General features: G+C 38.5%; 1 protein-coding gene across 1 annotated transcript; it reads right to left on the bottom strand.

Annotated features, from left to right (window-relative positions):
• Positions 1-4,058: 4,058 nt before the first annotated feature.
• On the bottom strand, positions 4,059-6,509 carry LOC104962824 (piggyBac transposable element-derived protein 3-like). Its single transcript, XM_010791324.1, has 2 exons — positions 5,068-6,509; positions 4,059-4,096 (listed from the first exon to the last, which is right to left on the bottom strand). Coding segments are annotated over exons 1-2 (546 nt in total). The 5' UTR covers positions 5,612-6,509; the 3' UTR covers positions 4,059-4,094.
• Positions 6,510-18,464: the final 11,955 nt, after the last annotated feature.

Raw genomic sequence — 18,464 nt, forward strand, 5'->3', positions numbered from 1 at the left:
AGAATGTGTGCCTGCTCTGCCGACTGAGTCTGGCTGGAGATGTGACAGTCGGAGGTTTTAACATCCTTTTCTTTGAGCTCATAGTGCTAAAATCAATGCTGGGTATTCATCCAAATTTTGTTTTGCTTCAGCACACATTACATGACAGTGCTCTCATTCACAGGGGCCGTTCTTATGATACGTACAACTACACAATCGATGGAAGAAACACCGTTGCTAACTGGATTTAGTTCTGAAATGATGCTTGATTCTCTAATTAGTTCTGGTAGTATCTACTTGTAATTTGAAAACAATTAACATCTGTATAATTATAAATATTACTAGCGGTCAGTTAGCAAGTTGAAATCACAAATATATCATGGGTTTTTTATTTCACCCATTCCAGGTAGATTACTTTGAAATGTAAACAATGTATTTCTACTTTGCTTAACAATTTTTGCAGCAAAAGATGCATTTTCAGAATCTCATCTCTCTGTGTAATGAACCACTGTTCATACAGTATTGTATGTGTATAGAAAAGTATATACAGTATTTAAATATACTAGATAAATAGTTTTAATTACAGGTAGAAAAGATATCGATGCAAGGTCATATCTATTGTTAAGAAATATGCAACATTTTTTAAAGATTTGATTCAAAGGGGTTTCATTACCGTACAGACAATTAAATAAATAAAAGATCTTTATTTTTTTATTAAAATACATGCTTGCAAGGATATTTTGCATTCAGTATTGATAAATCATTATTGTGTGCAACGTAACTGCTTATTTTTATTTATATCACAACCGAAAACATGAAGAACAGTGTCTAAAATACATTAAACCTAAAATAATAATTATCAAATATACAGTATTTCCTGGGGATATTCAATGACTTGCAGTGATAAATATAAAAAAACCTGTAAAAACTGTTAGTTTTTTTTGCTAGATTAAATCTGTTGTAGTTATTGACAGCCCTTCATTAGTTACATTTGTTTAATGTGCATGACATCATATTCACAATTCACAAAGCAGAGCATCACATGTGGTTTCTCTCCTAATTTTTCTGATTTATCCACCAGATCTGCCCACAGCATCAGGATGTAAGACTCGCACTCTGATTATAAATTACCCTTTTGTAACATGCTTGAATAAACCTTGTCTTCTTGTCTTCTCTTCATTTAATGCAGTGGCAATGCCACTTTTTTATGCAACTCAAGGCAACATAGAGGGCGCTTTTGCCGTGGATGAATATGGTGGACCATTAAAAGGTTACAGTCATCAATTATGGTTAAGGCAAGGATGGTACATGGGAGGATAGACTCTGAAATTCTGTTTTAAAGGGAAAGACTGTACAGCAGATGTCAAGGATTTAGGTCAGCCCAGATTAAGATAAATGGTTGCCTCAGAGAGACGAATCAGTTTCAGCCCCAGCCAGAATGCCATTACAACATCTGAGGAGACACACACACACACACACACACACACACACACACACACACACACACACACACACACACACACACACACACACACACACACACACACACACACACACACACACACACACACACACACACACACACACACACAAACAAGGCATGTGGTCAACAAACATGTTTTGCATTCATCATGTTGAGAATAATCTCTTAATTGTGTCTAGCTGTTTAGTTGTGTGTTTCTTTAAGTCTCTCTCCGCAAAGGTTTCTGAAATGTCTTAGCGGCTTGGTGCTTCACTTGAAGGAATTAGAGTTGATGTTTCGATATTCAACCCATGCTCCATTTCCAGCAGCACATTCAGCATTTTACTGTACTGATTAACAAGTGATCACTTAATCATGTATTACTAATAAGCCTCTTAGTTTACTGTCATGGGTACGTGTGAGTGTGAGTGTTTGGGGAGATGTCAGAGGCAAATTTGTCAAGGTTTTAGAGACTATGCTTTACAGTACTGACCCTCTGGAAACCAAAGGACTGTCAACAGGGCCCGCCGAGGCCCATTAAAAGCATGCAAACATGGATCACTCTCTATGGTATTTTGCTGGAGCACAGCGGATGAAGGTCAGCGGATCAAAGGCTTTTGGCTGACATTCCTTGGTGCCTGATGAGCCCTCTTGGGTTTCATTGATTAGCCAATGAGAGGCTGAGGCAACGACATTGAACAGATACAAACAAAGTGACTTGTCTTGCTTCAGATGTAGAAAACTTATTTTCTCCTCAGCTTTCCCATGAGACATGCACCATGTTGGATTCTCTTCAGTGAGCAGTCCTGTCAGTGATCCTCACACTCTTAAATGGGGTGACGAGTCCTCTGACACACACTCACCAGATATTGAACATACTACATGATCATACGTTCACCTACAGCTACAGCCATCAGTTGCTAAAGAAAACTGTGTATGAGATCCTGCTCTTTTGGCTGAATGTGTGCCTTTAAAGTACTACACTATATCACTTACACTGATTTTACCCAAATAGAATGTGTTTGATTGAATAGGGACAAATATGACCCCTTTTATAATCCCACAAGTGTTTTTAATTAAGTCATTAATTAGGGAGAGATACTCCAGAGGTACAGCTGGGAGTGGATTTCTGATATTCATGGTTAAAATTAGTGAGTGTTAGTGTGTGACAAAGGAATTGGGGACAACCAGAGGAAGCTTTGGTGTATTACTGAAGAGAACAATATAAAACAATCTTCTTTGGGGGCAGAAGGCATTGGCTACCTCAACACATTTTTTTTGGTAAATACTCTAAAAAAAGTTGTCTACAGAATTACAATTAAGGACTGTGAATATAAATCTCTGCACATTCAGTTAGAATGGTAGAGACAGATTTAAGGTGAGTTTTTTTTTATGACTGTGTGTGTTTAGATGAATGGCAATCTAACACAAAACCCTATACTGTACACAGAGCTTAACCCATAAGAACCTGGACCAATTTCTGGCTCAATAAAAATTAGTGGGAGCATAACACAGGTTGAATAGAGCACATAGAACACATGTCTAAAAAAAAAATCTAAATTCCACCACCAGATGACAGAGATCTGAAAAGTGACATCAGTGTCACTGCAGTCTTATTTGATTGTTAAATTAAATTATTAAATGTACAGTGTTTTCTGACATTTCTGACATTCCTGAGCACATTCCATTAACTCTGAAGCTTCCAAAGATGTTACCATAGGCATATTATGTATGGTTGGAAAGCTGAGAAGGAATGGAATCCATTTCAGATGACTTAGTCATGGTCAAACCATCTCAGAAAGAGCACAGAGAGAGAAAGGAGTATTTGCATTTTCCGATTGCCCCCAAAAGGGCCCGCATGCCATTATTGGCCCCAAAAGTGCCCCCACCAAACATCTCTACACCTAGGCATGCCATATGTTTTTTAACATCTACATTTCCCAAGGAACAATTATATCAAGTCCATTCCCCAAGGTCCATAAGACCTTCCCAGAAGGAGTTATCATCAAATAAAGGTCAAGTGTTGTCGCCAGAGCACCACACCTGCAGCAAGGGACTGATCATTAGTGCTCACCTGACTCACCTGTGTTGATAACGCAATTGCACTCTATTCAAAGACCATGTCCATGTCCCACACTGTCCTCAAGAGACAATACAATATGTATTATATCTATTATATGTAATATGCCATGTATTACTAGTGTAGAACAAGTGCCATTCATTCATTTGTCACACCAGGTGTCTGACATTTCAAACTGGACCAGGTGAGAGGTGGATCTTTGTCTGTTAGGTCAATGTCAATCTTCTTTGTCTAAATTAATCAAATCAGACTGAGATATAGTTGGACTTTTATTTTTATCAACATCCAATGCCAGCTCGTGATGGATAAGAAAAAACAATGTCCCGGTGCTAAGAAATTCATTATCAGATCAACAGCAGGAAAAGTAACAACTGAACAATAGAAAACCAGTGTTGCTCGTGGGTAGATTATGGGAACCATTATGGAGACGTGCGAAACAGAGGTTATCAATGAATCACCCCCAGGAATATCTTTAATCTGCCGGCACAAGCCAAACGTCTCAACAACCTTCCGTTCCTGCTCTTCCTAGCATCAGTCCATCCTACACTAATCCTTCTCCAGGCCTACTGCTGGCTGTCTTAGAAATGGGTTAGAACCTTTGAAGCGTAACTTTCTTCGTTCTGTGAAGCAGCAGAGAGCACGTCGCAATTCTCACACAGCGGTCGGTGGGTTGCATTTGTGCTTTTGCAGAACTGAGGCCTGTCCCGCGAGTCCACGCGCCCTGGTAGGTTTCATCCAGTACTATAGGGGTCTTTGACGACATTGGCGGATGAACGTCAAGGAATGCTTCTCGCGGGGTTTGATCCCAAGCCCTAGCTTTGTCCTTGTGAGGTTTCCCTGCGTTTGAGAGGGAGATCAAGGTTGCAGAGGTCCCCTGGTCTTGTCATGGCCACTTAACTATGGCATGGACCCCTCTTTCCCACCCCGGGCAATCGAAAGATCCCATCTGCCTCTCTTGGCAAGACTCTTTGTCATTCCTCAAGCTGACATCCAGCCCCAGGCGATTGCGCTTGCGGAACTGTTCCTGTAATACATTAAGAAAGACAAGATGAGGGTCAAACTAGAAACAAGGAAGAATGAGACCATAGGTATGGTTGTTAATACCTGTGTGTGTGTGGTGTGTGTGTGTGTTTGTGTGTGGTGCGTGTGTGTTATGTGGTTGGTGTGTGTGTGTTAACTGTGTAGAGATCTGCCGCTGACCGAAGCTCTCGCACCAGTGCGGCTGAAGAGAAGAGGTTGTCCGGCGAACACTTTTGTAAGTCTGTGGCCTGATGGAAGAGTTTTCACACAACTTGACGACACATCTCCTTCCCATATCCAAGTGTGGATTCTTTTCCCAGTGCCACCTTCATAGACCTGGGAAAATCACATAAGGACTTTCCGTCGGATGAAAGCAACTGGGCCCAGAATCTTGAATCCCCAGGGGTGGGCGTTTGCCCTTCACATATTGCTGATGGGCGGCAGCGCGTTCCCTCTGAACGAGACCATCTGTTCGTCGATGGAGTTTGTGCTCCATCGGGGTGATCTGGAGACATTGTTTTGCGGAACATGTCAAGCCATGGACGGATCTTCCAGCACTTATCCCCTTTTTGTCTGTTGGATGGAGCCTCGTTGTCGGTGAAGTGGAGAGATGTGAGGAGGGTCTGGAAACGGTCGCGTGACATGTTGTCAGCGACCATGCCAATCCTTGTGTCGTTTTCCCAGTAGACACGGTTTCCTGGAAGCTGGCAAAGTCCCATGCGCAGGTACATGCCGATTAGGATTTCCAGCTCCTTTACTGAGGTCTGCACGTTCTTGTGGGTGGCAGAGGTTTGAACGCTGTAGAGGTTGGTTTGCTCCATCATTGCCACAAGCATCTCATCTGTAATGAACCTCCTGAAGTACTGCAAGGGAGTGGGGAGCTCATCTGGAGGTTGGACCCTCTCTCCTTTGAAGGTGTGGTCTGGTGTTTCAAAAGCTTTTTTTCGCCATAAGAATCTTTCTTGGCCAGTAGAACGGTGGGATGCTGCAGTCGGAGGTTCTTCATTAGGAGGTTCTTCTCCCTCTGGTTGAGGTGGTTCCTCTTCCCCTATGTCGCTTTTCCGACTCATATGGCTCCTCCTGATAATCAGGATCTAAGACAGGATCATCAAATTCATCCTCATCTTCATCCTCACCACCTAATCCCTCCACCTCACTTTCGTTTCCATCCAGGATTATTTCCAAGATCTTCTGGATGTCCTTGTCTCCATCCCACCTATTTTTCCTGTTCATCTAGAGAAGAAAATATGGAAAATAATCATGACTTTCAGCTGATGTCATCATGTAACGTTGGTAGCACTTTACCCTACAGCACGGTAATTATCATTTCCAGCTGTGAGGTAAAGTGCCACATGACGTTAGTCCTAAACCTGCCATGCTGTAGGTAGCTAGCTAGATAGTAGTATAAGTAACTAGTTATTACTAGTTATAGCTAGCTATATATATATAATATAATAACAATATATTACTGAGTATAATTGAATTAAGTAAACTGATCAGATAATGACAAGTTTTCTAATTGTGACATATAGGTCACAACACTTATTTTTTTTACCAGTTTAGTCTAAATGCCTGCAGTGACGTCTATGTCACACACATATTTACTTGCTCTTTTACCACAGAATAAAAAATAAAAAGTCTAAACAATGATTTATATTCGACAAACAACATGTTATCCAATATTTCAACCATAGGATTTGATGGATCTTACCTTTTATCCTCAGGATGGGCAGAGGGGCAAATTAGCTGGCAGACTGAAGTTAGCTTGTGGAGAAAACAGTCAGGAAAGGTGGCTGCAAATTGAACATGAGGTCATCCCAATGGTCACATGACCTTTCAGAAATGTGATTTGGGTGTCGCTTCAGGACTATATGAGTTGAAATTAAGGGTATACTTGAAGTGACACCCCTGCTACACCCTAAAATTGTGTGTGACATGCGCGTCACCGTAGGTTCTTATGGGTTGCTGGTGCCTGTAATTCAAATAAGATATGGAAGCCCTAAACTTGGTAAACAATAAAGACTGTATGTCAGCATGGTTTCAAAACTTGCCACATCTAGAAAAACATGTCTGCATTGTGTTTTAACCCTGGAACGGAAACAGATTTAATGGCATGGGAGAAATGAGAAAGCAGAAAGGACTCGTGGAAGTGGAGAGAGGAGGAATGACTGGAACATTGCATTGTAACAGAGCGGCATGTTAATGACTGTGTTCCCAAGACTGCTTGCTTCTGCACTGAAACATGAAAATGAGCACTAGCTTTGGCATCTGGGAAACACTATTCTCAGAATGTGTAATCCTCAAGTGAGATTAGCATCAAGGAATAGATGCAAAACATTTTTACTGAGTGTGAGTTTGTGTGTGTGCCCGCACAATGCATTTTGGGGCCATGTTCTCATCAAAGTTGGTCAAAATGGGGCCCTTGGGAATTGGTTGAGATACATAATGAGGATGAAGAACTGCACATCACTAGAGATTGAAGCTTGTCTTCACAGTTTCCAGCATCTTTTTAACTGGTTTACGCATATTTTAAGCTGTTAAAATGAAATCTGGAAATCTCTTAGGCATTTTTAGTTGCCAAACAAAGTGAAATGCTGGGGATTTATACTTACAACACGAGTAAACATGGTTTAAGCGGACAGGTTTCTAGAAAATTACAAGTTCTGAGCATCTGGGGCTGATGCCCTTGCTCTTCTTCCTGGAACACTACTGGCTTCATTTCATTATATTTTTTGACTACTGCAAACATTACATTACATTTGAGATTCAATTTTAGAATACATGTTAGGACAATTGCTCTGGTCAAAATGGCAAACTGCAGGGCAGCAGAGAATGGTAAAACCTGATAGCAGTGTGTTATTAATGCATTGCCTTTTTATCTTGTGTTAACATTATCCTTTCTATGCTGTAACAGTAATTATCATTCTTTCCATTGAAGAAAATAGGCATCAAAGATAGGTCTCACTGTATATAAGAGAAGGAATTAATAATTTAAGTAATTAATATAGGTATTTAATTGCATATTGCCAAGTATACAATTAAAAGGCTTAAAAATTGTGGAAAAAATATACAATATACCTTCCTAAAATAGAAAGTATCAAACTACAGGTACTTAACAAAAGGATGAGTCTTCACACTACAAAAAAACATTGGAAATAACTCCCTACACTGTCAAATACATTATTCTCAGTCAGGCTGACGAATAGTAACTGCTAAGTTGTAGTACAAGTAAAAATAATAATGAATGGAAGTTGGAGGAAACTGAAAGGACATGAGGAATAATCAGCCTCTCAAATAACCTCAGTTTGTAACAGAATCTTCAATCTGGTATGAGGGTCAATTTAATGAGCAGAGGCACTAACTCACAGCCTGCCAGCTGTCTCCTTAAAAGTATCATAGCTGATCCTGCCACATTTGGATGGCAGAGGTGGAAGAAATTGATTTCTCCCTCACTATAGCTGTCCATGGAAACGAGGAACTGCCAAGCAGGTAATATCTTGTGGTGTGCATTGAAACTTTTGTCATTGGTCAACCTCAGGAGGGACAGAGCTGCCAGGATTCTCCCTGGTGTGTTGTGCCCCTAGCAATCAACACTGACAAAGGTTAGTTTCTCAGAATAGATGAGCGGATGCAAATACACACACTATCCATCACAGTTTTCCTTAAAATGTCCAATATTTATTTATAGAACTACAGTATATGTAAAAATATGATATCCAATGTGATACATGTTGTTGAAATGCTGAAACTAAATAAACTAAATCAGAATTTTAAATTCCTTTTTTAAATATTCAGATTTATAAATATGCTAACTGGATGTAAATAATAATCAATTTAAACTGATAATGGATCGGAAGAGCTGGGTTCGATCAACATAAAAAAAAGACATGCAGTGATAAAAAGGGATAAGGGAAACACTTTCTTTGCCTTTTCATTCAGAATCGACTCAAATAAATAGATAGAAATCAAGAATATAGTAATATAATAATAATAAGAAGAAGAAGAAGAAGAAGAAGAAGAATACTGAAAGCAGGGTAGTTTTGGATTAATAAAGAGATCAATGGAAAAATAACCAAGACTGTGCTTCCTATAGGAATGATACGTGAACTTCTGCCATGAGTTTCAGCAAATGTTTTTGCATTGAAGTGCAAAGACACAAGCAAAACAAAACAGGTAGAGACTTTATGTCAAATAGGTATATCATAAAATATTTGCCTACGTAAATTAACAAGCACAAACCTTTTTATTTCATCGACACTGGAAGTTTCGGGGACATCACTGCTCCTCACATTTTTCACTAGATTGTCTGTGACCAAAGAACTACATTGATTTGCGACTCACATAACGAAGGACAGTAGACGAGGACACGAGTAGGCGTAAGGTAATTAGCAAATTGGAAAGAACCTTTTCCTTGTGCCATGCCACACCTGAAAGACCTTGCTGACTGGTGACTTGGTTCTAATTAGCTGATAGTTTCTAGCTGACCTACGTGATTTAGCTTTATATCTGCGGCTCAGTCAAGCTTACCCGACACTGATGATAATTATTTAGACTGGAATGTTTGCTGCTTCTTAACTTTCAACCCACATCACCTGCTTATAAATAGAAATAAGGTATTTCTAAATACAAAACCTCTGTGGTAAGTTTCCAAATAGACTAAAGACAATACCTTGTATAGCTGTCTTTGCTGTAGATTGTGATTGTTGTCCTGATGTTGGAAGCTGTTTAAAACAGGAGTCTGTGTTTTGGTACTTGACCAGCATATTTAGATTTCTGATGCCTCCTTAAATATTTTCTTTTGTGTACCTACTCCTTTGCAGTTGTAACTCAGTGGATAATGGGTGTTCTTTCACAATTATGGTGTAAGTTTGCTCCTGTGTACCCCTGAAGTCTTCCTTTTGCTTTCCTATGTTTCCTTCACCTTTTGTACTTGCAACAAGAGCTTTGACGTCCTCTGCAATGTATGTTTTATTTCAAGGGAGGGAGCTCATAAACTATGCCGCCTCTTCTCAATGTCAGCTTTGTCCTTGAGGTAAGTAGCTGGTTCAGTTTAATAGAAGTTTCTTTTGAGTAAATAAAAAGGGTCACAAGAAAGCGTTGCATACAGCACTCCTGTGTCTTATCATCTCTCATAATGCCCTGATAGAATTTTCTTTGCTCTACAATTTCTATTAAATTCACATTTATATTTAAATTATATATTACTGTATGTTTGGTATCAGATGTTTCATTTGTATATTTAGCCTAATCTTTTCTTGACATGGTGACATTTTCCATCAAGGATTTATTAATACTGTTACTTTGAATCTTCACATTACAAACTGATGTCTGAAGTGAAGAGAAAGTAGTAAAACAGTATAGTGTAGTACTTTTTTATTGATCCTCTATTTTAGTGAGTCACAGGATTTTTAGCTACTGAAAATATATTTACAAGGTCATACTGACTGTGTCAATTTGATTTATTTTTTATTGTAATAGAAGATAAGTTGGGAAAATGTGTAAAGCTGTAAAACCATATCAGTTTGGAGATAATGTCATATTGTCTGATTGGCTGAATAGAGTCATATGTTGTAATAACTACAACAAATATATCTGTGGTGCCTCCCTACTAAAGGAGTCAAATAATTGCAGTGATAGCAGTAGCCCTGGGAAATATGTGGGCACAGTCTGAGCTATCAACTTAAGAGTTCCAGCATCATCACGAAATTAAGAACTTTGTGTAAAGACCCCGAGGGACCCATGCTGTGCTCATGTCTCTACCACTGTTATCTTACACCAAAGGTTCCCTCAATGACAATTTATTATTGCTCTCTCTCTCTCCTGTCACTGTCTAACTCTTGCCTCCTCTTCTCGCTTTGCCTATCTGTTGCAGTCGCCCCACAATCCTTCTTTTAAAAGTGCCAGTGAACTGTGGCTGCTGGGCCTAAAAATATCCGCCCCTTGACAATGCTCTGTGACACGTCTTTCTGCCAGCTACCTGATCCATTTGAGTTTCTTTTCTGGCTCATCTTCGCCAGTCCCATTTCTTTCTCCTTGAGCTATGTCAGACTAACCTGGCTGTGCCAAAACCTAATATGACACTTAGGACCCATGTTTCCCCACTCAAAGTCACCACATTAGAGTCACAGTCAATATGGCTTTAATCTACAGGCTCCACTGAAGTGAATCAAACAACCTGTCTTAATTGTTCTTGCTCATAGTGGGCCAAAGTTTGCTTCATTTCTTCTTTTTATATATTTGCTGTCGGGATATTACAGACATAATTGCATCTTAGAAGTGAGCAGTTAGAAATTGAGCACTCAGACAGGAGCCCCTGAAATGGAGACAATTTCCTCTTAAACAAATGTCATTGGCAGGGTATTCCTGTCTTGTTACGGTCTCAGGTTTCACGACACAAGTAATTTCCTGGATCGACAAATAGCATTGATTTGAGTTGCATTGAAGTCACCATTCAATTGCATTTCTTTCAAAATGCAATCAGGCATCACTCGCGCTATTGATTTAAAAGTAGTCCTGGTTTGGATGAAAAAAGCCTCTTGTGTCTAAATCCACTGGGTGTATTTCTTCATCCCTGCAATGCATTTTGCCTTGACAGAGGATAAGATGTGTCAAGGACTCACTCGTGCAAGACAATTCAAAACAATTACCTTTTTTCTCCTTTACTGTTGAATAGTGTAATGTAATCTTTTTTATTTAACAAAAAAAGTGTACACAACCATATGTATTAGAGTTTCATAGATCTGTTGTGTAGGCGAACATGCATGTTGAATATATGTGCATGTGGGGAGGTGGTGTTTGTGGTACGTGTGTGTGTAAAGGATGGTGGGGGTGTGAGAGAAAAGATAGTGGGCTTCAGAGAGCTTCTTAATGAGCCAAGGTAATCAATGCCAAAGGAGATGGCTTTGATGGATGCCTTTGAGAAAACAATGTGTCGTGATGACCTCTGTCTAAAGAAAGCACAAAGCAAAGATTAAACAAGAAAACTGACCTTCAGCAGGTTGTTGCCAGCATGCAGTTGACCCCTTAAATCGCTATTTGTGCATACAAGTGTTGATTTAAGCTTTCCTTGGCGATTCTAAACGGAGATTGGTGAAGATTTATCTTTCTGACTGGTAACAGATAAACTCCTGTGTGGTTTAGCCACACTCATTACAATAAGAAAACGTACAGCACAAAATAGACTAACCACATCCTCCAACAAATGACAAATGAGGTTTGAAATGTTTCAGATTACTTGATTAATTAACAACATCTTTGTGAAATATGTATGCAAGGTAATGCTTATTCTAACACCAATCAGCTAAATGGGCTCGGCTTCAAAGATATTTCTGATCGCACTGCTATCCCCTCCAAACTGTACAAAATGTATAATCCTGATGAATTTAGCAACAAAATGGCAATTGCCTTTTCTTGAACTGAGAGGGATAAACCCAAAATGCCTGGATGCCTGGAGGGGAAATTAGTTTCCAATGTAATTCAAGTGAGGGTGAATTACGCAGTTCTTTTCCTCCAGTGAGGGGATACGTTAAAATGCCTCATTCTATTATGTAAAGATGGTTAAGTTTTGAGTGAATTATATACTATGCATGCAACACTCAGACACTTTGAGTAAGGAATGTGTCTTCTCCTCATTCATGCATAGGGATTTTGGCAGATGTGCGGTCGACCTCCCTCAAAGTCTTGAATTTCTGCCTATATAATGATGTATGACACAAAGTCATTCCATATTTGGTAGTGAAGAGAAGCCATTACATTGCAGTGCTTGACATGCTACCCATCTCAACATTATGCAAGTTTAATGGGAAGCTAACCGCAAGTTAATGGACTGCACGCTGTGTCTAAGAAATTGTTTTACAGTGAACGATATATGCATAATCTGACAAGAAACTTAGCTGGAAAATGGAAAATTGCACACATTTAGATGAATGTCTTTTGATGTGTTCTACATTGTAGTAGAGCAGCACAAGATTTTTTTTTTAATAACTTTAAATAGGTACAGACTGACAACATTGTAATGGCTGAAAAAATAAAACTAGCATACAATAATATTCAAAATACTTAAAATTACTCTACCACTGAAAAAGTGTGTAAGACTGTTGAAATATCAACAGATAATTGCACCTTGAGCCATATATTTAAAGAAAGTGAAGCTGGTTTGGAGTTTGAATCTAACTAAACAATGCAGTGCCTTTATAAAACAAAGAGGTATATATGTATTATATATTTATACTATTAGCATACATTTGTACTCATGTCTTTACTGTTATATTTGATTTATAAATATTAGAATGCATTTTCTAGTTAGCTCAGTTTCACAGTTGTCAATACTATACCACTTCTCTTTGTGCTCCCTACACCTTTGCTACATGCAGAACTATCCCAGTCTCCCCACATCTCTGTTATTTACACATCAGGTTTCCCATCATGAAGCCACTATATGTGCAGTTAAATAGCACAGACGTCAGAATGACTATGGCACGAGGCCTGGCGTGAGAGCTAATGTCAAGAGTTGTCACACATATTAAGTCAATGTCCTTTGCACTTTAACATAAATAACATAAACACTAAAGAAAGAACACGGCAATACTCATGAAGACGTTATCATTAAATTATCTTACACAGACATTACAATGTTCTCATACTCCACACATTCAGTCAAACATTATGCTTTTAAATGGCGACATTACTTAAGACCTAAATACAACTAGACCATAAACCATAATGATATATTTCTCTACTCAAAATACCCCATTAGTCCCTAATGGGCTGAAGGGCATTATAGGCTACTAAAACGTGAATATCTCTGCTTTTCCTTCTGCAGCTATTCAACACTTAAATGGTCGTGCATTTTTAAACACCCACAAACATCTGTAATCTACATATCATGCACCTGTCTTCAGAAAAACTGTGCGTTGAGAATAATTAAGACTTTACTTAATAGGGGAAATTGCATTAGATGGAAAATAGCATGCCTGCTGAGATAAACAGCAGGGGTTTGTCAGTATTCCACATTGCACGCAAACCATAATTTACAGAACATGATTGTCATCTTTGTAAAGTCCTTTAATGCTTAGTAGCAAGTACAGTATTTTTTATCTTGATTCTGTATATATTATTTTTGCTATCAGTCATGTTAACAACTTCCCAAGGAGTTACAAAAGTATCACAAAGCCCATCAAGAAGTCTCCAATGTAGAAGCAATAGAGGGGTTTCCCAGTGGCGCCATTTTGAGATGTGAACATGGACAGTTGGCAGGAAACAGACTATCATTCTCCAGGGAACATAGGGGACAATGTATGCAGTTAAATGTATGGATCACACATGTGATGAGTAAAAATGTTTAATACCATAAACAAACTAAATAAAATATTATGATATTGAGCAATATTCATGCAGTGATGTATGACCTTTATAGGGTTCTTAATGGTGTATGTTGAGTTGAATATGCTCATCTTTAAGATAATTAAGCAATATCAGGATGCTTGGCAACTTATACTTTTGTACTTGTTTTCCAAGTTGAAATATACATCCTCAGTATAAAGAACAAATAAACAATTTAGTTGTCGAATTTTAATTAAAACGTTGTATCATAATGTGGAGAATGCTTTTGTCCAGAGGAAAAGGGAACAAAGGCATTTGGATACGTTTGTGACATGCTTGGACATGGAATATGTAATAGCTTGTTGTTGAGCCTGCTTGTAAGAAACCATTATAAACTATATTACTTTATCTGTGTGGGGCTTCAGTGCCAGGAGAAATAATACACTGGCCATTTCTCCCCAAATGATCATTAAGGGAAGACACATTTAAGAATGCTAATAAGCACAGAATCAATGGAAATAGCTGGCAAAAATGAACACTTGCCAATGTACATTTTAGTTTGGCCCTATCAAAAATGCTTCTCTCCATGCATTTACAATATTTATATAATATTTTTGATTGTCATGCCTCGTCATACCCGAGATGTTTAGTTTTACATCACAATGCAATGTCTCCCTTGCTAAAGTTACATGGTGTTGCATCAGTGAAAATGTCAGAGGAGGATGAGAATACATGTGTATGTCTTTTCATTTATTAGCTTTTTAAAAGGTTTGTTAAAGAATAATATTTTCAACTACTTTGTATTGTGTTATTATCCGCTTATGTGTCCTATCATGATATATTTGGTGAACATTTTTTTAAGTTTCTGGGAAGAAACCTAATTGGTTGTAGCACCTTCCCACTGTGGTCATCCTGTTCCACTTGTGCCATAACTTTCAAAAATAGAAATACTTTTCCTTCCTAGTATTGACAGAAATAATCCCCTGATGTTGACATCTTTTTTAAGCCACATTGTCAATTAAAATTATATTGTGTGCTTTTAATGCACATGTAAGCCCGTACAGTTACCTGGACATTTTAACAAACTAGCAAACTACCATAATGTACAGACATTGGTTGTGATGCACTGCCAAAAAAGCACAATGATTGGTTGGTAACCCACATACCAGGAGGAAGTCAACCATTAGCTTTGGTTTCCCCAATACCAATTATCATGAATGATTGTAGATGACTTAAAATAAATAGGTTGAGATTAGCTCTCAATATATGTGCACTGACTACCCTGAATCTTTAAACAACAGGCACTTAGATGAGCTGTATCCGTTATCACTCAAATGTGAGTGGAGTTGTGGTTCCAGTAAACAGGCCCAGTATTGAACTCTCGTCACAGTGCATCTGACTATACGTGGGAAAACCCCAAAATTAGCAGTTTCTTCAGGTATCACTATGCAAGTCAAGTCTTTACAAATCTGCACTATACAAATGTGCCATTATATCTTATTTATGTTGTGGAATGAAAGGCTTGCAATATTCTTTGAAAAGGTATAGGAATAACAGGGTTCTGATACAAGATTATTACAAGACGTTGCAAACAATGGTTTATTTGCTGAACCTCTAACACTAAAGGAGCGATCATCCATTTGCCAAAATCCAAATGATGCTTCCTCTGGGAATCATGAATGTTTTAACAACTACAAGTGCCTTGGATAATGAAGTGTGCAGTGTTGTGCATTAAAGGTATAACAAATGGCTAATTGAAGAGCAAAAAGGGAATGACGACGCTGGTTAAGAAGAAGAGGGACAGAATGGAAATAAGGGGCTTTCATCGTGGATAACAATTTAAGCAGACATATGTTAATCAGTCTTCATACTTTTCATACCTGTGGGACATAAATATTTGTATTTCATCTGTAGAATGGCATAAAATGGAAAGCATCCAATGGTTGTTGAGATGTAGACCATAGACCATAATGATATATTATGTTGAGATATATCAGTCCAAAGTGGTGGGCCGGCCAATCGGCCAACGCCGCTTTCCCTGGAGCTACGCTACAAGCATGGCTAATACAATCTTACACCATATACACTAGTGAGTTTAGGAACAAACAATTGTCTTTTTAATTTCAGGAATATTGTCTTCGAATCCGTTAAATAAAATATTTAAAATAAACATTGCTCTTGTGTCACCCTAGATAAATCCAACTTGTTTTACATTGATCAGCTTGATGCATGCTTGACTCACTCTTTTTCTTCATGAGGACATAAGTTAAACTGACAACAGTGCCAGAGAGATACAGTTCCCCGTTTAAAATGACCATTCCCAAGGTCATAGCAGCAGGACATTTCAATTAGGCTCTTTTCTGAGAGAACATTTAAGTGAAGGGGATAAGTACTTAACAGAAACATGTAAGTTACATAAAACAGTCATCCTTAATTGAAATATAAAATAAGATGGGAACCTGAAAACTTAAACGTTTTTTAAATAATGTGTGTTCTTCAAAATGGTTCTATATAGATGTTCAGTGTTCATTTACAGACATGAATTTGAGATCTATCATGGCCTTTTAGCTGGCAGCGTGTGATTGTTTAATGTTTTTCCTGTCAATTCTGCGATCATAACTGACACATCTAGTGTAGTGTCCCTGCTGGATTTCTTTGATCTGAAAGAGATGCATCAAATAAACATAAAAAAGGGAGGAAGACCACAGCCCGTTTTTGAAAACTTTTCTAGGGATGAACCTGTCAATCTGACAAACAGGGAGAGCCACTCCCCTGTTTGTTTTTTGCCCATTAGTACAATGATCTCCATTTCTGATTGACAGTTTTGAGGATATCACCAACTAACAGCTGCTTACAATTTCACTGGATACAGTTTTGGGAGTTCATACACTAATCTATAAAGATAAGATATAGCAGACTACAGAATGTTTTTTGTTTACAGCCTTGCCCCATTGTAAACTTGCAATAACTTTATTTTCAAGAATACCATGCCAAACACCTTTAAGGAGTGGTAGTAAACAAAAGCTATAATATTGCCATTTTTCCTTCAGTTTATTGCATTGTGTTGATCAGCATGTTCACATGCAATCAAATAATAACTTAATTTCACCCTGGGGAAAAAATCCCACCACAACTACTAAGTGACAATACATAATTGAAAATCAACACTTAAAGTATGAGCCTAATAAATCAGACCTGTGATCATATTTACATATACTCCTCGGATAGTGCTAACGGAATGAAACAGAAAAGTTTCAGAGAAAGTCAACTATGTGTGATTTTTAAAGGAACCTAAATGGAAACATACAAGTATGGTTTTCTATAGTTGTTGCAGATGTGGTTAGAGCATGAAATTCAAAACCTGAAGAGCAATGTTGTGCGGCTAAAGGAAATGGGGTAAATCAGACTGTGTACTCATTGCATGGTGTAAAATTAGTCATCTGAGTTACTTTAATGGAAATACTCATTGTGATCAATGCTGATGGTGAATGTATCATCCAAAACATCTACCCACAACATACAGTGCATCAAGAATCTGGTCATGTTTCTAGCACTATAAATAAATGCCAAAGGAAAAGTAAATTTCCTGTACATTACATGTTATCATTTCTATCCATATGCCACTTATGTAAAGTGTTTGTGCACACCAAGGGAGGTGGGATGAAGTCGATTTCCATTTGTTTGTAGTGTGTGTGTCTGAAGCTTGGCATGGTATCTGCACAGCTACAGGCAAATGATTTAAAGACTGCATTTTCTGCAGCTTCTACTAGCAGGATTATCTCTGAAACGGTAGTGAGGACATTAGTGCAGTGATAGTATCTGTGACTCTAGTATAAGGTTGTTTGACGCGGTTTCCACATGAGGGCACAGATTCTATGTTGTTGAGTTAGGGAGTGAAAATAAACCCTCAGCTCTTGGTTTCAGTATTTTATCTTGCTGAAAGCATTGCGTGTGTATTTAAACAGGATACATCAAACCATCTCCACTGAATGCACATTGAAAAAAAAAACTCTGAGCTTCAGTTGGCAACTATTCACAGGGTAAAACTTCATTTCATTTTATTCTGCTTAAATTGCCTGGCTAACATTGTCAATAATGCCATGATACCAGTTAACTATAGGTTACTTACGTAACCCCAGTTCTCAGAGTAACATGAAGTGAGATGTCTCACTATGGGATGCGCCTCATCGCGGAGCAAACAGAAGCATCAATCTCATTACGCCAATCCTGATTGGCTGGTGATCTTGACGTCAGCGTCAGGGAATCCACCCCCTATAAGTAGCTTGCGCTACGCCGCATGCGTCATTCAAAATAAGCACCTCTTCTCGCTTCACCATAGCAAGGAGGGCCGTCTGGTGAGACATCTCACTTCATGTTACTCTGAGAACTGGGGTTACGTAAGTAACCTATAGTTCTCATTCATAACACTCCGTTCGATGTCTCACTATGGGATATTGTAGCTCCCGTATTGCCAGACGAGCTTATCTCGAAAGTCACCAAGACCAACCAGAACTTAACAGTTAGAGCTCTAACTCAGCAGGAGGCCCAGCACTGCATGGGCCACACTGGGAGCAGAGACGTCTAATCTGTAAAAGCGGACAA

The sequence above is a fragment of the Notothenia coriiceps genome, unplaced genomic scaffold (genome assembly GCF_000735185.1).
Source record: "Notothenia coriiceps isolate Sejong01 unplaced genomic scaffold, NC01 NC01_scaffold00035426, whole genome shotgun sequence".
Classification (NCBI taxonomy): Eukaryota; Metazoa; Chordata; class Actinopteri; order Perciformes; family Nototheniidae; genus Notothenia; species Notothenia coriiceps.

Excerpts from the sequence above, each read along its gene's own strand:
- LOC104962824 (XM_010791324.1), bottom strand. The coding sequence starts at position 5,611 with ATGAGTCGGAAAAGCGACATAGGGGAAGAGGAACCACCTCAACCAGAG.